Here is a 26,801-nt window from a genome sequence, read left to right as displayed (position 1 = left end):
GAATCTAAATATACTAACAGATTATTAACAATTGATCATCTTGGTCTGCTTTTTTTCTTGCATTTAGGTTTCTCTCTGGAACAGTGTATGAGAAATATTTTTCCTTTGGTCATATTAATTCACATATTGCAAATATTTCTCAAGTACTTATGTGATGGAATTTGATGTATTTAATGAAAGAAATTTGAATCTTAATGATATTTCTAGCTTATCTTTTTAACTTCAAATTCTTCTCTCCTCCTAGAGCCTTTATTTTAAAGGGAGAGAATTTGTCAAAAAGGAAGAAGTGTTACCAAGAAAAAACTTCACTCCCTTCTCCCCCCAGTAAAACCCAACAACCAAAACCAACAACATTGCATCTCATTTCCACATTACCTGTGACAAACCTTTGTATGTTACAGATTATCTTCCATTTATCCTTCAGCAACATAGCGAGGTAGCAGCACAGAATATTCTTTAACACTTCAGTTTCAGATACCACTGAAAACCTTATGCTCAACTGTTATGACTACACTATTTAACTGAATTAGTGCTATTTGGTTTAACAAGCTATTTAGCATACTTAAAAACCAAACAAACATGCTTTATTTTAAAACATAGCCAGCAAAGCAGTAACTCCTATTCCATGGACAAACTAACACTTTTCTTTATCGCTTCTTTTTTCCAGTTTTGTAGCAAGCTTTTTTTACCGAGCATTAGAAAGAAAAGTATGTCATGAGTGTATAATTAGTGCAGATCTTCCCTGTTCCTCGAAGAAACCTCTTCTGTGTTCACAAATGGTTCTTCAATCCTTGACTTGTTGAAAGGGTTGCTGCCAAAATGTATACTGCTGTTCAGATGTGACTTCTGGGAAGCTTTCTTGCAGGCACAAACACTCACTGATGTTGTTCTCTTCAGGGTAATGACATCATTGCTGCTGCTAAACGAATGGCGCTGCTCATGGCAGAGATGTCACGCCTGGTGAGAGGAGGTAGTGGAAACAAGCGTGCCCTTATTCAGTGTGCGAAGGATATCGCTAAGGCCTCAGATGAAGTCACTCGACTGGCCAAAGAGGTGGCCAAGCAATGCACCGACAAACGCATTAGAACGAACCTCTTGCAGGTAATGAGCTAACATGTAAAAGCCTTGAAAATACTTTGTTCTTCTCTTAGTATGAACAGGAGCTGTTGAAGCAAAGCACGTGTTATCTCTCCTTAGATTATAAAGTTTTGTCAAGTTCCAAGTCTGTTTTTAGATCCCATGGTAGTACATATTGTGTCAAGTCAGGATTTGTATACACATATGTAGAAGGTGCCACTGCCTAAGAGGTCATGAGAAATACTGTGCTATGAGCATTGGTCTGTCCTATGTCTATCAACGTTGCTTTGTATTTCATTTACTCATTCCTCTTATATCAAAGAATATTAGCAGAATTTTAACGCTCAGTACTTTTTTCTCTCATCCAAATCACATCTTTCCATGCCTAAGTCTGAGTGAAACCCTTGAGGAATATATGGACAACGGGAGAATGCATGTTCCATCCCCAAAATTCCCAAAGCACCTAAAATAAGATGTTCTGTTGTTTTACCAATTTTTGTTAAAGTCCTGAAGATTACAAGGTCTCCTTTGTGCTTATTCTTTTCTTCTAACAGTAAAACAAAACCAAAGAATTAATCTGAAAACAGAGAAAGTGTATCAGTTTGATTCGTAACGTGAAGCATTTTTTATACTTATTCTTTAGGTCTGTGAGCGAATCCCAACCATCAGTACACAACTCAAAATTCTTTCCACTGTCAAAGCTACCATGCTGGGCAGGACTAATATCAGTGATGAAGAATCAGAACAGGTAAGAGGTGTAAAAATCAGTGGTAGGGTGGAACTGTTGGTCAGTTTCATGGGTAGAAAGATATGATAAGATATGATTGGATGTGTTCCAGGAACTCAATGATTGGAAGATACCTTAGCTATTTATTAAGTATAACTTTACACCTTGGTTGCTGTTTCAAAAGCTACAGTTTAATAGAATAACGTCTGTCCTTGCCAAGCCAAAAAGTTACTCTGGTTCAAATTTTTATATGAACAACTTACCTCCTTTAATTTAACAGCCAGAAGTGAGCTAGCAAAAGAACTTCTAAAAATAGGGCAGGCTTAATGCCGAAGGAGTAGTAGCACCCTCTGGTGGATTGCAGTGAAAATAGTTGTTCTCCAACATTATGTTGAGTATCTTACAGTTCTGCTGGCTTCCAAATGCATGTTTTCAGTTGAAATCCTGCAGTCTTTTGGCTTCTGAGAGATTATTCAGGTCTGAAGCATTGAGCTTTTAATAACTGTACTGTGAAAAACAGGAAAGTGGTGCTGTGAGCGAACAGAAACTTCATTGGTTTTTGTTTACTTTTCAGAGACTGACTTGAACATGCTTGTATTGGGAGAGTTGTTGTGCACGGTTCTGAATGTGGTATTTCAACGTACATTAGAAGTTTTTTTTCTTTTTTTTTGACAGGCAACTGAGATGTTGGTTCATAATGCCCAGAACCTCATGCAGTCTGTAAAGGAAACTGTGAGAGAAGCTGAAGCAGCATCCATTAAAATAAGAACAGATGCTGGATTCACTCTTCGCTGGGTCAGAAAGACTCCGTGGTATCAGTAGACACTAGCCACATAAGTATTGTCTTCTGTAACTTAAAATGCCTTTTTTTGGAAACGGAAGATTTATTAACAGCAAAAGGTGCTGTATACATAAGCTTAAAATTAGCTTATGCTAATGCCCCATTCTAAGGGTATGAATTATAAGAGAATGCATTTCAAATATCTTCAGAACCCATTTGATATCAAACACCTCGAAGTCGTTTCTGATAGTAGACAGTTCTTATCTTTTTTTTTTTTTTTTTTTGCTTATGAAGATTCTCTTGAAATCTGTAATCCCAGAAGCACATTTCATTTATGCACTGCATATTCCAGTAGTTTCCATGTGATGGTATAATACGTGCACCTCACTTTAAGCTTGTGTTGGGAGTCTGGGACACTAACAGCATTATTAGGCAGTGATTTAGGGACAATCAAGGCTATGTAAAAATTCACCTCTTCAACAGGAATGTAACTGGTTGTTCTTAAACCATTCAGAAGTGGTGGAAGGTTTGGATTTTTTTAAAAAAGAAAAAGGGGTGGGAAGGGGAAAGCCATTGTAAGATGAGGATTGAAATCTCACATCTGAAATTATGTTTTTAATTTTTATTTTTTATTTTCCTGTTGATTTTTGCTTGGCAACAGTACTTTAGTGAAAACTGGAGCTGTCTGTCACCCTCCTGTCACCGTGTAGGTATGCATTTCAGTACTTGTGCTATACTGAAATGCTTCTAGGTGGATGTTGATAGCACACGGTTGTCAGCCTGAGCCTTACTGCTGGAGTCCTTAATTCATGCAGCTCTCCTTATTGCTCAGTCTAACGATGTACTGGGCTGAAAAAATCTGGTTCTCTTAAACTAGCTACATGCCCAAGTCCAGAAAGTGTCATGTGCTAGCTCTCTCCTTGAAAATACCTAATGTGCACAAGCACATGCAGTTATTATTATTTTCCATCTAATGCTGTTGCATCCACTCAAGATGGAAATTAGAAGATTAAGAATATTAAATTCAAAAGACCTTTTGCCAACTGCATGTTTCCAGCAATGCAGTAGTAGTGTGTAAGCTTTTGGAAACCCAGGCACTGCAGTGCAGGGATGTGAAACTCCTTAGGTAGCAAGATGGCTTCCAGCAAAGAGTGGTTCCTAATGCTAAATGAAATGAGTAAAAATATCTGAGTACAATATACTTGGAGTTTGGAAATTCAAAAGTTTTTGAAGTCTTAGTAATTTTAAAAAACAAAACACACTGTTGATAAAAGAGGCTTCAAAAGTTTTTATCCTTCCATTATGTAACATGCCTTCCTACATATAGTTATGTTTATTTGCTCCATTGTGTCTTTCGGCATTTGACAGATAGGGAGGAATTACAGTTTTAGAACGGGTCTCCATACATTTGCAAGGAGCATTCACAAACTTGTGCCCAAATCAGCTTGGACCTCATGATGTCCTCTTCATTTTCACTTGCTGAAAGATGTTGAATGACCTTTACTATAGTGCCCTTGTTAGACTGATTTTTTTTCCCCTGCTTGAAGGAAAAGAGAGAGAACACTCAGCTGTTCTTTGCCTGTCTGTGACACTTGGACTTTCTCCCCCTGCCCCTTCATTGCACTGTTATCTAAAAAGGGAAGTTAAAGTGATTATAATACATCTGCCTCAAACTAACTGACCTTTGCAAGAAAAAGTGTGTCTTCATCTTCAACTCACTCTCCTGGTGTCTGGGTATTATGAAACACATGGTACTTAGGATCTTTCCTTAGTATTCTCTTCCTGTGATTACCTGGAACAGGAGGAGTAAGGAAGGAGTGCCAGAGCCTTAACCTGAATGTCTTGCGTTTGGTTGGTTTATACCAGATCTCTAACGTAATTGTAATGTCGTAATTTCTATTTAATAGTAAATAACACTGAATAGGTAGGGGTTATTTTTAAGGGATTTTCTAAATAGTCTTCCTGCATTTCAATACTCCTCACACTCCCACCCCTCTCTGCCCCCCCAAACCCTCTTTCAAGCTTCTCTGTGAGATATTTTTTTTCTCTTTAGTATCACTGTTTAGTTGCTTGACTGATATTAATGCAATATTACTAATGCCTTTAATACATAATTGTTTATGCCAAAGATCACTTTTTGTTTGAGTAATGTTTGCAGGAAAGTTATAAATCATGGTTGCCTTTGATATTCTTCCAGAATGTTTGCTGTAAGTTCTTAAATTGTTTTGTAGAAGCTGAGATACTCGTTCACCTTATGCAATTACTGCTTTTTTGAACACTATTGGTCTTCAGACCTGAAATGCAGCAGAAATTTTAAAAAAGACCATGAATGTCATTTAGAAATGTTTTACCACTATAAAACTTTGTTTATAAACCAAAATGTGTTGTATAGTCTAACGTTTTCAACCTTTTTCTTTGGTTCTGTTAAAACAATAAAACTGCATTTGTACAAAATGTCAGCTTGTCAATATTAACTGAACAGTGATAATACTGTAAAAAGGGCAAACAGCTCTTACAGAGCAGAAATGCTAAAGCTAAATGATGTTTTTTGAACAGAAAATGTGGAGTTGCTGAAACAGAAAAGAGGATTAAAAGCAGTTGTTTTTGTCTTCACTGCCAGTAAAACTAACAGTCAAAAGAACCAGTGGGAGAGAATGGGAATTGTTCCAGAGGCCTGATGGGTCATCTGTTCTAGAAGCACCAACCAAGGTTCTGAAAACTTGAAATGGGATTTGCCTGATCCTGTCAGTAAAGGAAGAACTGTGGTTCTGGCTAACACTTCATCAAATCTGAATTTTACTTGGCAAACTTGAATGCAAAGGCAATTGCGTGGAATTACTGTTCCGTTTCTGTCACAGAACCTCTTGCTACAATTCATATAAAGCTTCTGTTTTAAAAAATTCTGTCAGCATTCATACATTAACACTAACCTCACAGGACCAACATTTCTTGGTGATGTGGGACTGAACATAGTCCAACAGTGGCAGAAGGCACCTAGGATTTAGTAATACTAGATAAATTACAGATTTCATGCTGTTAACAAAGTTCTCTCTGTAGCTGAAGGAGGATGACAACTTCTGAGACAGTCACCTTTGTCAGCACAGGATATCAAAAGCTGACTAAGAAATCCACAGTAATGACATCCTTCTGTTCCTTAAGCCGTGCTATTCATACAGGTGTTGGTACAGTTTGTTAGTGGGGAGAGTGTGAACCCAGTCCCTGCTACTGCAAACTGTGCAGCTGACATTCCTGTGTCTGGGGAAACGGCAGGAGTCAGCACGCCCACAGCAAAAGGCATTAGCCTCACACAACGAAAACCAATTCCCCCTGAGGAAAACCGTGTTTGTGTTCAGGGTGCCTTTTGTTCCAGGTAAGTGTAACTGTTGATGGTGACTTCTAGTGAGGGACAGTGAAGTGCGGATTGAAGCTCTTCCAGAGACAGCAGCTTTGTGTATCCTCCCCTGGTGGTTGAGTGACACAAGGCTGGTGAAGCTGGTTCTGCAATATGCTGATGAAGTGTTGGTGTTGAAGCTAGCCCCCTTTCTGATACTGCATTATGTATCTGTCAGTAATGGCGTCAGTGCTGAGAGATCTTGCAGCATTTTCAGGCTGCTAATGCAGAGAGCAGTTCTAGCTATGCAGACTTAAGCTTGGGACCTAGCAGTTAGATCTGAAAACAAGTTTTTTTAGTAAAATTGCTTTAACCTGAGGATGCGGTTTACTGTAAAGTGGAGCAGATCTGTAGGATAAGCTACAAACTGATACAAGTTCCACCCACTGAAAAAGGTAGGTGAGAAAGCTGGTGGCTTTTAACAGCCAAGTGACATGCTTATACAAATGTGAGGTTTTCTTAGAGGTGCTATTTTGTAAAAGCAGTATCTTGTAGCTACAGTAATCTTCTGTAATTTCAGAAATTCAAAATAGATCGGCTGTGGTCAAGTTTGATATTGCCGAAGTTTCTAATAGAAAATGTGCGAGTTCCTCTTCCTACAGGCTTGCTGCCAGCCAGTATTTGAGATGAGCTCCCCCTCATTTTTTTTAATTTGTCTCAAAATTTGAAATTTTGGCTACTGTATTACTTTAGTTCCCATTATTCATCTGAAGCCAAGTTGGCACATGTTTATGCATTTGTAATCCAAATTAATTAAGGAAATAAAGATTCTCCAGTATCCCACTCTTCCTTAATTCTGAAACTTGGGTTTATCAGCCTGTTATGTACTGCCCAAATGTATGGTTTGAACCCTGGCAGGAAAGTTAGGGCATATACTGGTTTATAGATACAGCAAGCTTATGCTGGTGTGTAAGAAGTTGTTTTGTCTGCTTTGCATCATCATTGCTCTGTCCTTAATGCTTAAATTGTGACATTTCAGTTATCCCACATTCAAAAAAAACACAAAAAAACAAGCTTACTTGCCATGCTCATGAATGCTCTTCCTAAACTTTGAATACCTGCATAGCAATTAAGTTCAGTGAAGAGGTAGCAATTACTTATTTAATTGTATATTGGATGTCTCTTATCTAAAGAGCATTTTGAATAGTTTACAATAGTGAATACTTCACACGAGAAAATGTGTTTGCAGTAGAGTTCCCTTTATTTCATAACATTAAAGCACACAACCATTAAATACACTTGACACTTCTATTGTGCTATCTAAAAAGCTACACTCCAATATACACATGGCACAAATCTGGTGGCATCCACTTCAAACAAGTGGAACATCTAAACCAAAGCAAAGGCTTCACATAAAAAATAGATCGTACTCTCTGCAACTGTATTCTTAAAAAAAATGACAATGATGAGATTGAATGGAAAGAAAGTAGATTACTGAAGCAACAATCACCTCCCATATTAATGCAGAATGTTATTTTTATCAGCTCATCTGCAGATGGCACAAATGAAAGCTGATTAAGGCAAATGCTTCTCAGGAAAGGCGATTTCTTGTAAACAGCAAGGAAAATATTTTTTCTTCATTAGAAGGTCTTTCCCAGGAGTGACATTTGCTATGTCCCAGGCCCTTCTGGGACCCCTGCCCGGCTGCTCTATTTCTGAAGGGATTACATGATGCTTTGTGGAATGCCAACTTGCAGCTGGCTGTAAGAACAGCTGAGCTTTCTTTGCAGGCAGCTACAGCAGCAAAATGTGCCTCTACAAGACTTTTCCAAGGGCCTGTCTGGCCTTCATAATGTGCTTGGCCTCTGGGCTTTGGTATCTGGCAGTGTATGTTTACAACATTTTGTGGATCACCTATACCAAATGATTCACCAGCACAACAATTCAGTTTAAAAAAAAAAAGAAAAAAAAAAGTAAAGGTGTATTAGAAAAAAAGGTACCTTATTTTAAAGCCATAATAAGAAAAACTAAGCTACACTTCCATTTTAAGAGCTGCTGTGCACAAATGCTTTGCTCCCAAACTAATCAGTGTGTCTATTAATTAATCGGCACCTAATTAATAGCAACATAAGTCACTAAGCAGTCATTTTTTAAGGGGAATTTCCTCTTAGAAGTAGAGCATCTTCTCATGTCCTGACCTGGAATTTTCCTGCTTTTGTAATGTATTTGACACCTTTAAAAGGCTTATATTTTTCTCCATACATGTCTAGGCGATTTACTTTCAATCCTGAAAAAGACAAAAATGAGAGTATAAAGTCAGAAGCGAAATACTAGAGATCTCCTTTCTCTATTTAACAGTCCTGTTTTCTTTAAACAAGTTAAGGTCAGCTAGGAAGCTAGTTTATGTTCCTACCCCTTTCACAAGTTCATGCAGTTTAAAACAGCAAAAGGGACCATTCTTGTCACCTAATCATAGCTTCCCTGGGAGGGAAAGGATTTTTTTGTTTTGTTTTAGTCAGTGATGTCACATCCTCCTTATGAGGGATGAACTATTGAACAGATGAGTGCACCTTCTAATGCGTATGTATGCTGCCCTCTTGTTCCCAATAATGTCAGTGAAGCAGAGGACAAATTTTAGAAGTCTTCTCATATAAGAAATTATAATTTCAGTAATTCCTCTGTTAGTAATTAAGGAACAGCAGTAGCTATTAATTACCTAACAGTTTCAGGTTGGCTGCTGCTTTCCCACAAGTCTACTGCCTTTGGCATCCAGCCACTGGTTTGCTATATTTAAGCTAGTGGATTGTAAATTTAAGAGTAAGGTGGGGAATTCTGTTCTCATACAAGGACTAACCCCTGTTTACTCAAAGTAGTCTAGGAAACAGAATAACCTGGTAACTACCTAGAAAGACACTACATGCACTACTGCCCATTCTCATCTACTGGTTTCAGACATCCTCCTTCCATCCAAATGTGAAGCTTTGCTCTGTTAGGGTCTTGGTCCTGCAAAGCTTGCTTACAGAAGCATTTTACAGCTATACAATTTGTATTTAAGTGTTTGCAGGCTGAGGCTTTGTTTCATTTAAATATATTTTTGGTCATTAGTCTAGAGATTTCATTAAGATTTTCCTTGCAGATTGGTTTGAAGATGAAAAACTAGCCAGCTCCAGAAAGAAAAAGGGCATTTTTTTAAACCAACAGTTTTTTTGAACACTATAAAGGGCTTTAGTGGTACAAGGCTATAGCAAGTCAAGAGCAGCATACTAAATCACCTCTGCACTAAAAGTAGTAGTTGGCTTCTGTTTAACACACAAGTCAACACAGAAAAGCCCGTTCCTCTGTACATTTCTCACATCCTTTCTTGAGCAAAACTGGCAATTCATAATTCCCAACAAGAGCATCTGGCAGCAAGGTTAACTGCTGGGTTAGAACCCAACTAACTTCAGATCTGCATCTTCAATGCAAAGATTAACTGTTTGCTACGGCTAATTACCTATCAGTATTGATTTCCTGTAACACCCACTTACCTGAAATTGCGAGCTGTTGGATCTTAAACTGGATATTTAAACTTGGATTTTCTTCTGGCTTGGGGGCTCCAGACTGCAGGTTCACTATGCCCTTCAGATTCGGTAGCTTTTGAGGGGTAATTTTGCCAACGTCCCACGTTAACACCTTGTCAGGAAAGAGAAAGCGGTAGCAGTAGCCTTTATGGATACCACCTATAAAGCCAAGTCCAGATGAAGCTTTTTGTTTGCAGGCTGGGTACAGCAATCAGCCTGGTAGCCCTAAGGATTATGTTGGTGTTTTCATTCTTAAAAGATCAGGGTCTGTTCTTTTTAAAATAAAATGTTACTTGGAGAGCTTTTGCACAGAATTCAAATCAAATGCGGCCTGAGATATTTCAAGGGCAGCAGAAAGCTCAGAGCAGGCTGTGAGAGCCAGTAGAAAGGCTTCGCTCAACACATATCAGTGAAATATTTCCTGGGGACTAAAAAGCTTTGGAAGCTTTGGGAAATTCAAGTCGCAAACCTCAACTGAGAAGCAAGAAAGCAGGACTCCCCTGCTCTGTTTCCCTTCCTGTGTGTCTTCAGGCAGTTCTGTGGAAGCAGTTTTCCTGATTTCCTGCCACCTGTTTTTCTGGCTCTTTGTTTTCAGCTCTACTGCATTTTGTCCAGCTAAGTATGTTTTAAATAACATAGCTTGGAGAATACACTACAGCTGAAAGCACCAGCAAAACACCGCTGCATACACTGAAGAAGAATATTTGCAGAAGTGTAGGTGCAGGGGCAGGAATACCAGAAATAACCAGAAATCACACTTGGTGCATCTCTAAGACTGGAAAAGTAAATCTTAAAGAGAAGATTTTAATTCATAAACGCGCTGAAGGGAAAGATTCTTGCAATGTGTGGAACAGTGCTCTACTACTCTGCAATATGTAGGACTTGCTCTAATGTCCCCTGAGGTAAATAAATTCAAAATTAGGCCTTACCTTAGTAACTGGATCAAACGTATAGCTGCCCTGCGTAGCGGTGAGGTTCATGTTAAGTACTGCTTTTGGCATGTGAACTGTCATGACAACACTTTCTACTGTTTTTCCCATATTCTGTTTTGGTCCAATGGTAACATCAAATCTTCCTGAAGAACTGTTCTCCTTAAAGCTGATCATATGCTTCACATATACAGGAATTGCCACCAAGCTGAGGAGAGAAGACAATGTTATTAAGACAATTTTGACTTTTTTGCTTTATTCTTTTTATGAAGATATGAATCCTCTGTCTACACAGAAACTTAGCCACAAAGCATCTAGCAGCAACCTTGATTACCAGAAATCAATAGCCCTGCATTATTACCACACACGGTTTATCCCACTGAAAAATGATTGCTCGCTATCAGCAGCTTGCTGAAATGCTCTTTTCTTTAGTGGGGACACAGCACCAGATCAGACAAAATCGGAAAACACGTTTTTTTGGCAATAATGCAAATTCCCCTCTTAACAAGGAGAAATCTGCAGTTACAGTTATCTAATGCTTTCTATCTAAGTATGTAAAGAACCAGTATGTCTAAACCAGAACGTACTTCTGTGAACTGACACGGTATGAGATCAGTCTGAAATTCCCATCAGGAGGAATAAACGAAAGGACTCTTTCAGACTCCCAGCGTTTGAATCGAATACATGGATGGAAGCTGACATCATCCAGCAGCCTTGGATTCTGTAAATAGCGGTAAAGTGGTAAGTAGAATCTCATAAAACATCAGCAGTTTGAACTAACTACTGAAGCACTACACAATTCCTGCTTTTTATACTCTTAAGTATCTTTTCTAGCCACTTTCTGAGATGCATTACTGAGCTAAACGTATTTCTGGTCTGACACAACACAGTAGTTCCCACAAGCGTATTTTTGTGTACAGACAAAACCCATCCCAACTACTGAATAGTGCAGCAACTTTTGCAATACGATTCAAAACTCGATGTGTTATTTTTCCTGTTTAACATATCAAGTAGTAATTGTGCTCTCACATTTGTTTAACTCTGTTCATTAAGAAAAATGCCTCTTAAGCAATTAAAATGGACAAACACACTGCTAAACTTACCATGAAAGAAAGAGAAAGATCCGGCATTCCTGAGAGCTTAATACACGAATCAATAACACCTTGGATTTCTGCAAAGACTGTGGAACCTGTGAAAGGGAGAAGAAAAAAAAAAAAAAAAAAGACACCTCAATTAACATATTATCATGGGCCTACCAAACCTGAAGTGCAGCTAGAGGGCACAGACGACATTTGCACAACACTCGGGAACGTGCCAAGCAGAGATAGGAAAGGTCATTCCAGTTACCTGTGGCCTGGGCAGCTTGCTAAAATACAGGAACTAGAGCAAACATCTTGTTCCAAATCAGCTAATTATACCTTTGCAAGCTGTTACAAAGAACTTGTACTGGGTACGTCTGAAGTTGTTGCAAGCAACGTGCAAGTAAAAATTCCAGAATATGCAAGCTCTCAATCTTCCTTTTGTCTACACTGTCTACTGTCTCCAGAAAAAGGGAGACAGTTGTAGAGGTGCAGGACAGTCGAAGCACATGAAAACCGTCAATATGGAAACACAGTAAGTTTGTGCCATAAAGCACAAGCTGTCATCATCAGCTTGAGCTTTCACAAACACGGCCTGTTTAACAAGAAGAGTACCTATTCACCTTGATGTTAAATAAATCTATAGCCAAAGGAAAACACAAGACTGCTAAGCACTGTATCCAGAAAAGGATCATTTTCTTAAGTGCTCTATACGGACAGAAAGGCATGAGCAGGACTCTGCACTAATTAGTCCTACAAGCAAAGGTTCTTTTAGAAGATATGTAGAAACTCCAGTTTATACACAAGAAAAACAACACTTCCAGCAATCCTGGAACAAGTTTTGTCTTGCTATTGGAGGAAGGCTGATGACTTCTTTTGTCTCATTCACGTGATGGCCCATAAGCAATGAGATAGATTATTGGCAAGAACTATGGGAAGATAGTTTTGCCATCACCTTACAAATGAAGTATTTTTTTCCATTTGTATCTCAGGAGACAACATGCAATCAGAAATATCAAAGTACAGAATATTTCTTGTAGCTGTACAGTATGTTTTTTAAGCATTATTGCTCTTCTGAGGTAAACTAAAGGAATACATTTCAGCATGTCATTTTGAATTGGTCATGTATTTCTATTTAAGACATAGATTCATGCATAGGGAACAAGTGCAAAAAAAAAAGTGGACTGTTGTCTCTAAACACTAATGGTTAGATGCAGACACAGTCAACAACCAAAAATGGGTTTGCAAGGCATCTTACCTGATTTGTCTATAATTGCATCAATTTCCTCAACGACATCAAAGTAGGCTTCGTTGTTTGTGTATTTTACCCCTGCTCTGCGCCAAGGAATGTTGGACAGCTGTCCGGTGGGAAGTGTGTCACCCACATTACTGCTGCCTTAAAAATGGAAAAGAACTCAAAATCAGTAATAATTACAAATGTAATGTCGCAATGACAACAATTAAGAATCTAAGTAAGATCTGGCCCCCAGGTTTTGCAAGCTAAAACCCAAACCACTAAAATTTAATTTGTTAGGTGCCATGAACAAACTTTATGGATGCATCCAGACTTAGAGCTTTTAATTTAATAATCTGCTCAGCAAAATACAAAGCTCAGGTCAGCGGCAGGGTTGAGTAGGAGTAGATGGGGGGCTAGATCCTCCAGAGGATTTCATCACTACAGCTGAACACATCGTAGCTCCCTGCAAAGGCTTCGAGTACCCTTTTCCCATCTTCTTGGTGTTCTATCTGGTTGCCTTCATGGCCAATTTGCTGATAAGAGCTGTTATGGAGAAAGACCTGGAAGAAGCCTTAGGGAGAGTTTCCACCCCCTTCACTTTAGAACTACTATTAAATCCAAGGCTGTCACTCTTGGTGCCCACCTGAGCTACCCAGCAGGGATGTGACGGCCACATCTGTGCCTGACCACGTGCCTGGCTGATCCAGCCCCTGGCCCACAGGCTGAACTTTCTAGCTTTACTTGCCTGATCATGATGGATTTACCCGGTGATCGCTGATCTGTAGCTGGCCCTGTTATCATCTCCAGCTCTGATCTGGCCCTGACTCATTGGCTCAACTTCCTGGCTCCTTGTCAGGGAGGCCACTGCCCCTGCCTGCCTTGCCGTCACCCTTGGCTTGCAGCTCTTACCACCACCCAGTGTGAGAAGAGGGCTTCACGAGCTACATGATTGTGAAATAACTGCTAACATCATTTTTCAGGGGAAAAAAGAAAAAACACAAACACACAAAAAATGCCACACAATTTAACATCAATGAGACCGTAACAAAAAATTAAACCTTGTGTGCTACCCATACCCCAAAGACCAACTCCTCTGAGCGCTGCCCCTGCGTGGCCCTGCAGCCCACCTACTGCCCATCCCAGCACAATGTACGGGCAAACATCTCACGTATCCTCGGCCCCATGTGACACCTCATGGCTTACCGCCCTTGCTCCTGCCTGCCAGACCAGCAGATTCCACCAGCTCAGCTGACAGACACGTGGCTCTGTCAGTGCAAGACGAGTGCGTTTACAGCAGCTCGAAACTGCACCGAGCGTGATGGATGCTGAGGGTGGCGGGGGGCCGAGGACAGGCTGTCTGTTCCCAGCCAGCAAAGATTTATTAGATAGCTGTTATATACCTTTATACAATCATTTCTTATAGCACATATAACCTTCTCCAGTGCCCCTCAGTTATTCAAGGCTTGGGCTAGCTCTGTACCACTCCCTGAGCACCTGTCTCCAGTATGTGCTGTCTGAGCTGGGAACTGCTATTCCTGAGGGACTTCAGCAGCTGAGGCTGGACCAGCAGCGTCATGGGGACATCAAAGGGTCCACACATAAACTGCAAATAAGGAAGAAGTTGCTTTTTCTCAACCAGCCAGTTGACAGTGACCTCACCTTACACACTCACGCCAATATAATATTATCTTTTAGCTGTGAAGCGTGATGGGGCTTTGCTTTTAAGCTAACCGACACCTCTGAAAGTTTATTTTCATACCTGTGATGGAGTTGACGACGGAGCGCAGAATTGTGGGAGGCTTAATCAGTTCCTTCAGTATGTTGGATTCTGTTGCCAGTGGAAAGCCATTGTCTAACATTTCTTCCAGAAGCTCATACACAATAACTACATTGTCCTTAATTGCAGTCTCAGAACATTCGCCAAAGTAATCCTAAACAAATCAGAGATTATAAAGAGAAGGATTTTTATTCCTGTTAAAATGTTCTGCCTTTTTTTTTTTCCAGCTTACCCCCCAATATCTCAAGGAACTTTAGTGCCTAAGCTGAAAAGCTACTTCTATACTGTGACTGCATCATATGTTCAGGTCACATTTATCATCTAATTAGAATTAAAGGCAGTGTGAACAGTGAAATTAATGTAATCTGGTTTACTATGTACGTATGTCCCAAGGGTTCTCCCATTTCTGAACATTAACATGCCTTCAGTTAGAAGACTGCTGTAAAATATGGAAACTACCTTTTGGTAATGACCAGTTTTCAGGGAGGTTCCTTTATTTACCGTGTCTGTCAAAGAAGTTGAAAACTCACTCTCATTTCACCTCTCTTCCTTCCTTCTTGTGTTCCTCCTAGTTTATCTATATAACATGAACAGTATGAAAGCTTACAGACAAAAAGCAGCTTCTACAGACAGGCATTTGGGTTTTAGTGCTTGCGTGCTGGTCTCTAGAAGTCAAATGAATACACAAAATAATTCTCTTTTCCTTTGTACTCTATAAACTGGCAACTGACTTAACAACTGCAAAGGGGAAAGTCACAGGCAGGACAGTTTATTACCTTTCTTTAAAAGACATTTATACAAAAATTCCTTTGGAATTATTTCAATTTTAATATTAAATAATGGTGACAGACCTGGAAAGTATCTGCTACTCGGTGCAGAAATTCGATTACAAAGAGCGGCGGCACTTCTGTCTGTATGACAGACACAAAGAAGATTTTATCCCGATAGATGCTGATGAGGTAGTGATGTGGCGTTGAGATGACAGGAGGCACATTCTCAACATCGATTGCTTTCTCCTGAGCTTCAAAGAAATAATCACACACAGACTGGCTCACAACACTCTTCCAGTGCTTCTCCAGGAATATATCACCAGAACAGTTTATAAGAAACAGGCTGTGGATCATTTTCTGTTGGAAACAAATTCAAAGAAGTTAAAATAAACAAAAGGAATTGAGGATTAACATTACTTCTTCTCCCACGTTCCCTTTCTTATTATGGCTATTGTTTACTAATATGCAGTGTGAATTTAGGATACTGCTCTCTTTAAAAAAAAATACGTTTTCTTTATTTAAGGAATGCTCTGCCACAAAATAATCCACAGTGGATTAAGCTGTTACCATGTATCACAACGTAAGCAAGAAGCCAGCACCCTCGACTTCTACTTGCATCCATACCAGGCATTTGTAATTTATTTCTTAAATCACAGCTGACTGTCCTGAGTCGGCACTCACTCAAACATGCATAGCAACATGCAATGATAACTTCATGATTTAAGTTTCCTTTTTTTTTCTCGTGGCAGAGGAGTTTGCATAACATCTGCATGCGTAACTGAGCACTGTGGTATCTCGAAGAGGAATTTCATTAGCTTGTCAGCTTTAGCTAGTGAACAAGAAAAGTGTTTTTTATTTGCTAGCTAATTAGTCTTTTGCTTATGATCTACACTAAGCTGCAATTGGATAAAGGACTGAAATTCATTAAAAGTACACAAAAACATAAATTTACCTGTTTTACCTAACAAAATTGTTTCAAATGAAAAAAAATAGCCTCTAAAATACAATGAAAAACTAACTCACTCATGAAACAAGGGGGACATTAGCTGCAGTTATGGAATGTGACTGTTTTTTTTTCTTGTATCTTTCAAGATTTACAAATAATATACCCCAGCCACTGATCCTTCATTTTATTCTTGGGAAAAGCAGCTTATCTGCCTTTTTAAAAAACTAATTCCCAGTCTACTTCTCAACTTGCAATGTGACAGTAAGTGAACAAAGTTATTGATTCAAACCAAAGTGAATCAACTATTTTCTCCACATCTGTGCCAGAGACAAAGCTGTGAGGGTTCAGCTTACGGAAGCTATAAAGCTATATTTAAAGCTATGGAAGCTATAAAGCTATAAAGCCTTGGCTGACCTGCAGCATAACCACACTGACAAAATTAAGTTTAAATTCAGGCTTAGAAAACAAAGCCATCAAAATTTAACCCAAGCACAGGCTCCTCAAGCTGAAGTGGTACTTGCATCCTGCATAAACACATTCTGCAGTTGAAGAAGCTGCCTCTGTTCAGCCCAGCTGCCTTCCAAGTATCAATATTACCATGCCTGCAGCTTTGCAATTACCTATATTAGGAAACTGGTCTGGTCATAAATTGACACGGAAAAAGGCGATTCTGATCAAATCAGCTTCCTGATGCAAGTTGCTGCATTGCCAGAGCGCGCTACATCTGGTGCAGAGGAGGGGGCAGATGACAGCAAGGCACCAGTGGGCCCGCTGGGACCGCACCGCATCCCTGGCAACTCCTGTCAAAAAGCACGCTGTCCTTGGTGGTAAGCACAAAGGGACCCACGGCCAATCTGTGGACTGGAAAATCCAATTAAGCCAATGCAGCACATAAGGGGAAGTTACTTTGGAATTGGTGATTGCCGATTTGTTTAAAAGTGAGAAAGAAAACAAAGCTACAAAGTGACACCATTGAATATTTCTGCTATATGTTTTCTGAACCAATTTAATCTCTAATTTAGTTTGCTAAAAAACGAACAGGCAGGCAATTTTTATACTATGAGCACAGCGTTCTCACAAAGGAGCCCTGACACAATGCTGTAATCCAGTTTAACTAAACATGTTCTGAATTTAGCCAGCGCTGGACATTAAAACCTCCAAAATCTCCCGGATAGCCGCACAGCGGCGCTGAGCATAATCAACCGCTGAATGTCAGTATTGTTCCGCGCCAAGGCAGCCAAACATATGAAGGTGATCAGCTGTAAAGCTCAGAATAGTTCTCTGTACATTTTAATATGGATACAATAGTGTATCTGTTACCGGCCGTAAAACCCCAGTCCCAGTGTGTGCGCCCCAAGCTGGGTGGGGGCGTTCAGCCCAGGGCCGACCCGCAGCGTTGCTGACACTGCACCCGAGAAGGATCCCGCAGTGCCTTCAAGCCCTCTCAGCTGTCCAGCTGTAAATGTTCACACCGGTTCTAGGTCAGGAGCCACTGCTTCGTTACGCTGCATTTTTAACGAGCACAGCGTGCAGCACGCCAACAGCATCGCGACCTAGGTGCGGCCACGCTGCCGCGCTCTGCCTGCAGCCAGCTCCCAGCTGCAGCAGTGGCTGCTGGCAGGACCTCTTCCCTGCAATGAACCCCACGCACGGTATCAGGCCGTGACCTATGTGCCGTGGAGGGAGGGCCTGCACGGCCAGAGGGGCGGTGGCGTTGGACCCCTGCCCCTATTTACTCATCGGCTGCAGATGCCCAGACGCCAGCTGCATTCGTGACTTTGTGCGGCCTTGGGGCGAGGTGGAAAAGCAAACTGACCCAGGGGCCGTGCCCGGCAGATTATGGCCTCATGGCGACTGTGGAAACCAGGAGTAAATTCCCACCTCGCTGCCTTCCCTGTCCCCTGGTACGTGTTAGAGGATGTCCCATGATACATACTGATTTTGCTTTTAGAGCAAGCATTCCCTTCACAACCCCTCACACGCTCCTTCCTCCTTCACAGCCTTTAGCAGTATGCTAATGAGAAACTTAATTAGAAGTGCTCTGGAGAATTGTAGCTCTGGCCTTGCAGCTTGTATAGACGTTCAGCACCCCACTACCCACGGGCACAGCCTGCTCCATCGGTCAGCAGATCAGCTCTCTGTCAGTGCTGACCACAGTAAGGCAGCTCGTAGAGCAACGCAACGCAAACCCATTTCACCTACCCCTCACTGTCAAACTGGCACCAGCCAGATACAGATGGATGTGATGTTGTCTACCTTGCAATTGCTAGTACTACAAACATATATTTTATAAAGTAAGATTTAACAAAATTTACTTACAGTGCTTCCAATACCGAGGATTTCCCTGCTACTCTATTTTTTGGCTGCCAGGCTTCATATAAGACGTGGAGACATCCCTGAGTTTTTCTCATTATCTAACCTTGTCCTTCTACCCCATCAGAACTTGAGATTTGCAAAGACAAAAAGATTAGAAAAGCTAAACATAAGAAATCACTCCATTAACAGTGAGATTCCTCACACCATTAGGTCAAGTAAATACCAGTGGGCAAAGAGCAAAGCTTAGGAACTGGGACGCTTTGAGGGTAAAGGTCTTGAATCAAAGTCCATCGGTTTAAAATACAGCAGCAAAGGCACACTGCCAGAATTTAAGAACCAGGGAGTGCCTCTGCAGCAGTGGACACACACACCACTTTGAGAGGGCAGCATGCAAACACCCTGTGTAAAATAAAGGATGTCCTTCAAAAGGACGTGCCTCCCATCTCGCTGCTTCGAGGCCTACCTAGGAAGCAGACTAAAGGACTTTGTGATTTATTATTTGCATCTTTAGTCCAGAGGAAGCCATTCAAGGTAATGTTTAATAGGCAGATATCCTTCAATACTCCTGCTGGCTGCAGATCTTCCCGTCACTGCAGCAACGAGGAGCCCAGCACAGGCTGCGTGGTTGCTTCTTGCAGACCTCGCTCCCACCCTCGTTAAGGTGCTGACCTAAGAAATTCCTCACAGCTCTATGGGGTCATTTTCACTCTTCAAAACGCGAAGCCCTCAAAGAAAAAGCAAATATTTTAACTTAGATGTCTTCAAATATGCTATTTCCAACTCTGTGCCTTTTCTTTTGATTAAATCTGGATTTTGCAATTTCACTTTTTTTCCCCCCATCTCTTGGCAGAAACATCTGGACCGAAATCGCAGCAGGCTTACGAGACAAAAGCAGAGCTCATTGGAAAGCTGGAAGGGCTGTGATCATGGGAAAAACACTGACTGTATCTGCTTGTCCTTAGCTACAACCAAGTACTCTAAAATTTAACTAACGGCAGAAATTCTGTTGCCAGCTGCTTTTCCCTGACACTGAGCTGAATTACAGCCAGAACTCCGAAAACCAGGACCTGAGGAATTTGTCACTGACCTCTGCAATGCCCTTCAGAGTGTTACTGAACAGGGCTCGATGTGGAACCATCACTGGAAAATATTCTGGAGCTCCCACGTCCCCTGCATCTGGCACAGCTGCTCCAAAGGGCACAAGGATTAGTGGGAGCAGACTGCCTGAGCCTCTGCTGTGTATCTGTGGAAATGAACTTCTAGCCCTTAAGAGAATGGAAAGTAATCAAATGCTCAGAGTAATATGGAGAAACAAATAAGCTCAAATAGATGATTCTATTTCTACTTCAGAGTTAGTATTTTTGTCACAAGCAGCTGGTCGGTAGTTTAAGCTAGCTTTTTGCAATAAATTCAAGATATGTCACAAATGTGCCACAGATGTGGCAAAACCAAACCACTTTTGCTTCCCTCCCCCCCAGCCCCATTCAGTGATTCTTAAAATAGCAAACCTACCAAGGAGAAGTCCTATCAAACACTTCAATGACATTTACAAGGCAGCCAACGTGACAGCTCTGAACTTACAATTAGCCAGATACAACAGCAGTAGTTGTGAGCCTCAGATCTTACTAAAATGAGAACAGTCTGTAATTTCAAGGTTTTTTGTTTTTATTTTTTGGAGGGCTCCTATTGCTGTTAGCATATCTTACTGCTGCTACTGAAGTTGTCATTAATCTCTTCATTTATAAGGAGCCCACAGCTTAGGGCATCCACGTTAGGGTGAAAATGTATTTGCACCCCTTCTAAAGAAGTGCCCAGTGTTTTTCTTTGTTACTCAAGCAAAACTCCCAGAACCAATTCAGCGGTCACCTAAGAGCACCAAGTGCTGGTGCCTGTGCAACAACCACTTAGATGTACATCTCATAAGCAAACTCATCCCTATTAAAGCCAAAACACTTTGCTTCCCAGATACTCAATGTACATTTATTTACCTTCCCTCTTGCTTAAAATCTTGTTACTGACTTTCTGGAACTGATTGTGAAAGGAAGCAGTCCTCGGAGAATATTCTGATGTTGTCTTAAATCAGTATTTAGTGTCCAGAACAGCCTCTCCAACTTCCTCTGTATTTATACAAAAAAAAATCACATCCTGCATAACAATTTGTGCAGCATTTCATCTGACTGATCAGCTTTCCAATAATATATTTGCATGGTGCCTCTGTACAATTCAGTATAAATCTTCTAAATGCTGGCAAGCTTGTTCCATCTCTTGCCAACACAACAATATTAGATTCAGAATAATCAAGCAGTATTAGATACTGAATAATTGTGGTTCCATTTGAGATCTGCAGGAACAGAAGGTTTCACTGTAAAAGCTGAAAACCCAATAAAGTCTCCCAGAAAAAAATAATATTAAAAATTAATTGCTGAAGCGACATTTTTACACGAAGATGGAGCATTTCCAATACAATTTATGTCCAAATCGGGGAATCTAGGACTGCTAATGGACCATTTAAGAAATCCACTCTCTGAAAGCATTACTGAATAAAGACATAGAGAGGACCAAATTGAAACAGTACGGTCAATATCTTGTCACCAGGTGTTTCAGAAACAGACCGATAGGACTGTCAGGCTCCCAGAACCACCAGAAACTTTGAATGTCCAAGGCAGCAGGATTTGATCACAGAACACAAAGGCCTCATCTCAGTAGTTACTTGGGAAAATGTGTTCTGAGTTGCTCCTCCAGTTCACTGCTCCAGTACCTCTGACAGGCTGCAGCGAGGGTGCCACCAGCTTTATGCCACTCTTTTCATGGGCTCTATTTTAAGAGGCGCTCAAGGTTCACGAAAGGACAGCGCAGGGCCACAGAGCCACGCACTACTGAAATCCTAGACCTGAGCCAAGAAGCACCCTGCTGGAAACGACAGCTCTCCCTAACAGACGTGCACTCTGACACAACTAGTCCAAAGTCCAAACGGTAAAGGAAGGCACATTTTTATTTACCTTCTCTTCCACAAGTAGAGAACAGAGCTGTACTCTTTAATTCTACCATCATATCTGATCAAAATCAGGCTCCAGAATTTTGAGTGTTAAAGAATCTTCCAAAAAGTTCCTGCTAAAGAGCAGCCTCTTATGCACGTACGCTGAACAACCATAAAAACAATATTGCATGTTGTTTGTGTATTAACTAAGTTTAATATACAGTAAAGTGGTACAGGAAGTAGCTTGGCTGAAAATAAAGCAGGAGGAAGAAAATACATTGTGAAAAGGTTTAATTTGGTTTCTTCCCGTTATTACAGCTGTGGTGTACAGCTGCCATTTTTCACCTGCTGTTCAGGCCTCTCTACCTTATGAACTCCAATTTCTCTTTCAGAAATCCTCACGACAAAATTTCTCTAATATTGCTTAATGCAGAATTGCTCATAAGGAGAGCACTGCTTGAAGGTGTGACTGGGACTTAACTGGTACACAGCTATTTGTCACAACGGGAAACTTCACTTCTGGACAAGGAAAGCAAAGCTGAGTACTAGAGGATGTGGAGGGGTCTTACTGATTCATTTGCCATCAGTGAGGAGTGTTCAGGTATGTGCACGCAGACAGGAAAGAATTTTCTTGACTCATTTTCTCCCAAATCTGTGTGTGCTTGTGGTTTTTGAGTTACACGACACGCACGATACCACAGACTAAATCCCAGATATTTACAGTGATGTACCAGCAAGGCTTTTAACTGCTGGGAACTGCTGGCTGAATCAGCCTCATGGCTGGCCTAGTCCTTTTGTACAAGAGTGCTTCTATCATTTTACCTCTTGCATGAACAATTCAATTAGCTTGTGCTTTTCCTGGAAAACAGCTTTTCCACTCCTATACCGCAGTCTGCCTTCTATGAACACAAATTTCCATTATTCAGGCATGACTATCTTTTTTTGCCTGGTCGTGTATACCACAGCGACATTTAACGAAGTTGTTCCTTCAGCCACGCCAACACCGAGCGGTTCGGGACCACTGGGCGTGCTGAGGGAGCGGTGGATGCCCACCTCAGGGCAGGTTACCCCTGACACAGGGGGCGAGGAGCTGCAGCCTGCCCCAGCTGCGCACTGAGCAGGGCAGGAGGGATGCAGTGATGGGTGACAGCGGATTAATGCCCAGGACACATTACAGAGGCCAACGCTCAGGAGGACCATTGATGATTAATGAGGCAAGCGCTGTGCGCTCAGGCTGAAAGGTCCAGGCTGGCAGCAGTGACCCTGAAACACTGAGGGGCGCTGGGTGCCAGGGCTCGGGCACCCCATCCCCATCCCCATCCCCATCCCCATCCCCTGCCCCATCCCCTGGCAGCAGCTCCGGGCTATGGCCGGGGGTCCGTGCATCCCCTCCCGCAGGCCCCGGGCCTTTCCCCTGGCGACCCGGCGCAGCCCCTCGCGGTGCCTGCCGCCCCCTCCAGCCCCCCGGGGCTGCCCCCGGCCGCCTCAGCGCGGTGCCTCCGCCCGCCCCCCACCTACCTCCGCGTCCTGCCCGGCGCGGCCCGCTCGCGGGGCAGCGGCCAAGATGGCGGCGAGGCCCGGCGGCGCGGGGCCGCCCCCCGGCGGAGGCGCGGGCGGCCGGGGCGCTGCCTGCTCCGCGCGGCGCCCGGCGGCGGCCCCGGGGAGCCCCGGCCCGGCCTCGCCCCGCTCGGCTCCCCCCCGGCCCCGCCGCCGCCGCCGGCCCCGCGGCGCCCCTCGGCCTCGGGCGGGGGACGGGGCCGCCCGCGGGGGGTCGGAGCGGGCGGGCGGAGCGGCGGCGGCCGGGCGGCGGCGGCGGGGCCGGGCGGCGGGCGGAGCGGCTGCTCCCCGCGCCTCCGCCCCCCCCTCCCCGCCCTGCTCGGCGGGGCCGGGCCGAGCCGCGCCGCGCCGCGAAGATGGCAGCGGGGGAGCCGCAAGCCAAGAAGCTGAAGCTGGAGCCCAAGCAGCTCAGGTAGCGGCCGGGGCAGGCGGCACCGGGACGGGGCGGGGCGGGACGGGACGCGTGGCCCCGGGGCTCCCCGCGGCTCCCCGCGGCTCGGGCTGCGCTGTGCGGCTCCGCGGGCGCTGCGCGGGGCCGGCCGGGCGCGGGGCACGTGGAGCGCTGCGGGCACCCTGAGCGAGCCCCCCCGGCCGCCGGCCTGCAGCGGAGCAGCCCGCTCGTGTGCTTGTGCCACCGCCCGGACAGAACCCTGGGGGCTCAGTGCAGGAAGCGTGGTCGGAGAGCTGGAGCGGAGCTGTGGCTGCTGCCGTTCCTGGTGTGTTTTGTGGGGTTATGAAGGCGCGGGTGGAAGTGCCCGATACCTGATCTCCTTCCATGCGCTCAGGGTACGGAGCAGGTTAATGACATAGGGCTTGAAACGCCAAAAATTGCCCTGGTGGTAGCTAATAACTTGCTGAAATATAGCGTAAAGAGGTGTTCTCATCTCAGTCCTGAAGAACAGTCCCTTTCTGCACTGATGTCCGTACCCAAAGAACTAATCCTATTACATTTGTTAAAGGTAGGGTACTTGCTCCTCTGGCAGCTGAGCGACTTCTCCAGTCTAATAATAGTTAACAAGCTCAGTTGCAGATAATGGAAGAGGAAAAATGTAACTGAGCTCTGAAGGAAAATAAATGGCTTGCAGCAATGTAAAGTTGTAATTAAGAAGCATCAGCTCTTTCTGTGGGCCTCAGAGCAAGGAGGAACAAGAAACTGGGAACTGCAGTGTTTCTGCTTATAAAGCTTATTAGAGGAAACTGTGTTTTACCTGCCTCAAGCCCAAACATAAAAATACAAAAATTTGAGAACATTGTTGAAGTATTGAGCTAAAAATGTGAATGATGTTCAAAATGGAATGGGAAGCCATGGTAGCATACTTTGTAGCAACCTATTAAACAAAAATAATAATTTTGCAAGGTGCACAATGGGTCAAAAAAATACTAATGCTGTTAGAACTTGAGTACTCTCCATCTGTTCCAGGTTAGTTCAGTATGAAGTGCCAGCTAGACTCCAGTGCTGTCTGATAAGAAGAGCAATGCCATAATCAGCTGGTGATCAAACAGTGTCGATGAGTGTTGTAGGCCCCAGGCTGGGCTCATGCAGTGGGTAAGGTGGGCAGGCTAGATTTGGCAGACCTCTGATCTTGTTTGCTGCAAGAACGTGCTTAGCTGCCTGCTGCTGGAGGACCTTGGCCCCTCCAGTACAGAGAGCCAGTACAGAAGGTACAAGCCCGAGTGGCAGAGGTCCCTTGACTTTGTTGTGTTTGTAACGAGGCTGGGTTGTTAATGGAAGCCCTGCTACTTGTGCTTGGTAGCACTGAAAGCAGTTAGCCTACAGATCAGAAAAGAAGTATAAAAAAAAAAAAATTGAAAAAAATCACTTGGGGGATAACAACTTCATATTTGTTGTACCATACCAAGAATTAGATAAGAATTTGTTGTTCTCAACATCTACATTTTATACTCTACAGTCTCTTCAGAAGACCATGTGCAATGGACCAAACAAGGATGGTCTCACACCTTACTGTGCTGCCATATGTTATGAACCCGTATCTTTCCTCTGGCTACTGCACAATCTATTTTAATATCAAAAAATGACATTAAAAGTTAAATTTCACTCATTGTCATCAGCAACAAACATGTCCCTCCCTTATATCTTTAATTTGTCACTTTCTGAAAGTGGCATCAGGGAGGTTGCATGGATACAGCCTCAGTGCCTTTCAGGCAAAGCAGAACAAAAACAGCTGCCCCGTAAGGTAGGCAGAGCTCAGCTGGTTCAGCTGAAGTTCTTTGAAGGCAATGTAGGATGGTTGGCGTTTGCCACCCAGCAAGCGTAAGACCCAAAGGAGCATTCCCAGCACAACAGGGCATTGTGCTGACGTTAATCTGCTGGGTGTCAGGTTTTGTATTGTCTTCATTGACGGGTGCAAATCCCCGCTAAAACCAACAGGCTTTAGGCAAGGCCGTTAATGCATGTTACGTGGCTCAGACTTCTGACCACATCTCTGCTGTGTGAAATAAAATATCACGGTGCGTGTCAACTGTACTGATTGAACAGAAAATAGGCTTGCAGAATGGCAAGCAGTTTGTCACTGAGCAGTAGTATCAGCTTACTAGGAACATGAGGTATTACTATAAAGGAGAATTACGAAGGATCTGTGTCCTTTTTACATTTGGTTTGGTTTTATCTTGGAATTCTGTGAAAACTACAACCAGGCTTCTTCTGTTAATGGACTGTCACAGCCATGGAAGAATTTGAATGTTCTCTGTAGAAACGTTTGGGCTGATATGTGTAATTCTGTATAGAAATCTGCATGCTTGCAGAAGAGAAAAATGAGCAGTTGTGAAATCCTCCATGGTCAAGTCCCCTCTGTTACGTGATGGCCTTCTGGCAGTTCTGCAGCTGCTGCATTGATTAAATAGTAATGACGTAGCTGGCTGTTTGGACAAGTCGATTTATCTACATGAAGACAATGTAAGCATTGAATCTGACAAATTTGAGCAGAAGTACAAAGTACAATATTACTCTTTTTCTGTTGCTATTAGACATCTACTGCTTTTCAGAATAAATTATCAAACGCTCTGTGGGTAACTGTTGTCAAAAGCAGTCGTTTGTCATTGCCGTTCCAGTAAATTTTAGACAGCTTGATAGTAGTGAATGTAGAAATGTTGCTAATTTCATGCATTTTTAATTTTCTTAATAAGCAGGGTTTAAATTTAGCTTATTCTTTCATCAGCTTTCTAAAACTGAAAGAAGATTCTGAGTATTTTAAATTAGCTGTGACAAAGCTTTCAGTTAGAATTTAGTAAACCATTTTTCTCTCTCTCATTATCACTGGCTTTTTTTTTTTTTTTCTCCACCTCACTCTCCACTTACATTCTTTTTAGTTTCTGTCTTTGTTGCTTTGTAATTTCTTCACTTTTCAGTTACCCAGATGTGGAAACGCAGGTCACTTTCCCTGTGTCAGTACTCTTGATAGCCTCTTGGTACAAAGAAAGATCTGACTCTAGCACCTTGCTGTGTTTGCTCCCAGAAGGATAAAACCAGCAGATTTTTTATTTTTTTTCAGATGAATATTTAGACCCCTTTAGAAAGTAGACAAATAAAACCTTTTGATGACACGTGGGACATATATTTCTAATTTTGCTTCATCTAAGACGTAGCAGCAGCAATCTTCCCTTCAAAGTCATGTTGACAGAAATACATCCCAACACTGACTGACCTGCAGCATGGAGACTATCTCCCTGTCAGGGTTTAGGATCTTGCTTCCATTGTGCTGCTCTGTAACTCAGATCGC

The 26,801-nt window shown here is 42.5% G+C and overlaps 3 protein-coding genes across 8 annotated transcripts in view; 2 read left to right on the top strand and 1 right to left on the bottom strand.

The window, feature by feature from the left end:
* VCL (vinculin) overlaps positions 1 to 5,039 on the top strand; it is a 62,382-nt gene extending 57,343 nt beyond the window's left edge. For all 4 annotated transcript variants that reach the window (XM_027459788.3, XM_027459787.3, XM_027459790.3 and 1 more), the window contains 3 exons: positions 898 to 1,101; positions 1,721 to 1,825; positions 2,480 to 5,039. In XM_027459788.3, the coding sequence (XP_027315589.3) occupies positions 898 to 1,101; positions 1,721 to 1,825; positions 2,480 to 2,626 (456 nt within the window). In that variant the 3' untranslated portion in view covers positions 2,627 to 5,039. The remainder of the gene's footprint in view (positions 1 to 897; positions 1,102 to 1,720; positions 1,826 to 2,479) is intronic.
* A 2,115-nt stretch (positions 5,040 to 7,154) lies between these two features.
* Positions 7,155 to 23,204, bottom strand: AP3M1 (adaptor related protein complex 3 subunit mu 1). 3 transcript variants are annotated; one of them, XM_072039537.1, is made up of 10 exons: positions 23,026 to 23,204; positions 20,519 to 20,647; positions 15,350 to 15,625; positions 14,481 to 14,652; positions 12,743 to 12,880; positions 11,509 to 11,594; positions 10,993 to 11,126; positions 10,406 to 10,613; positions 9,444 to 9,588; positions 7,155 to 8,203 (listed from the first exon to the last, which is right to left on the bottom strand). In XM_072039537.1, the coding sequence occupies exons 3-10, from the start codon at positions 15,620 to 15,622 to the stop codon at positions 8,103 to 8,105; spliced, it is 1,257 nt and encodes a 418-aa protein (XP_071895638.1). In that variant the 5' UTR covers positions 15,623 to 15,625; positions 20,519 to 20,647; positions 23,026 to 23,204; the 3' UTR covers positions 7,155 to 8,102. The 3 variants fall into 3 exon arrangements, with proteins under 3 accessions (XP_071895638.1, XP_027315635.1, XP_027315637.1); XM_027459834.3 differs by lacking the exon at positions 20,519 to 20,647; XM_027459836.3 differs by lacking the exons at positions 20,519 to 20,647; positions 23,026 to 23,204 and adding an exon at positions 18,534 to 18,666.
* A 113-nt stretch (positions 23,205 to 23,317) lies between these two features.
* The window catches only part of ADK (adenosine kinase), a 278,665-nt gene continuing 275,181 nt past the window's right edge, over positions 23,318 to 26,801 (top strand). The window contains exon 1 of the mRNA XM_027460598.3: positions 23,318 to 23,476. Within this exon, the coding sequence (XP_027316399.1) occupies positions 23,421 to 23,476 (56 nt within the window). The 5' untranslated portion in view covers positions 23,318 to 23,420. The remainder of the gene's footprint in view (positions 23,477 to 26,801) is intronic.

The sequence above is a fragment of the Anas platyrhynchos genome, chromosome 6 (genome assembly GCF_047663525.1).
Source record: "Anas platyrhynchos isolate ZD024472 breed Pekin duck chromosome 6, IASCAAS_PekinDuck_T2T, whole genome shotgun sequence".
NCBI classification, from domain to species: domain Eukaryota; kingdom Metazoa; phylum Chordata; class Aves; order Anseriformes; family Anatidae; genus Anas; species Anas platyrhynchos.
Note: the sequence above shows the minus strand (reverse complement) of the source record. Positions and strands in the feature narration are given on the sequence as shown.

Coding starts and splice junctions, on each gene's coding strand:
- AP3M1 (XM_072039537.1), bottom strand. CDS start 15,622: ATGATCCACAGCCTGTTTCTTATAAACTGTTCTGGTGATATATTCCTG. Junction 14,653..15,349: donor GAGTAGCAGATACTTTCCAG/GTCTGTCACCAT, acceptor TGATTTGTTTAG/GATTACTTTGGCGAATGTTC. Junction 10,614..10,992: donor TACCGTGTCAGTTCACAGAA/GTACGTTCTGGT, acceptor TTCTCTCCTCAG/CTTGGTGGCAATTCCTGTAT.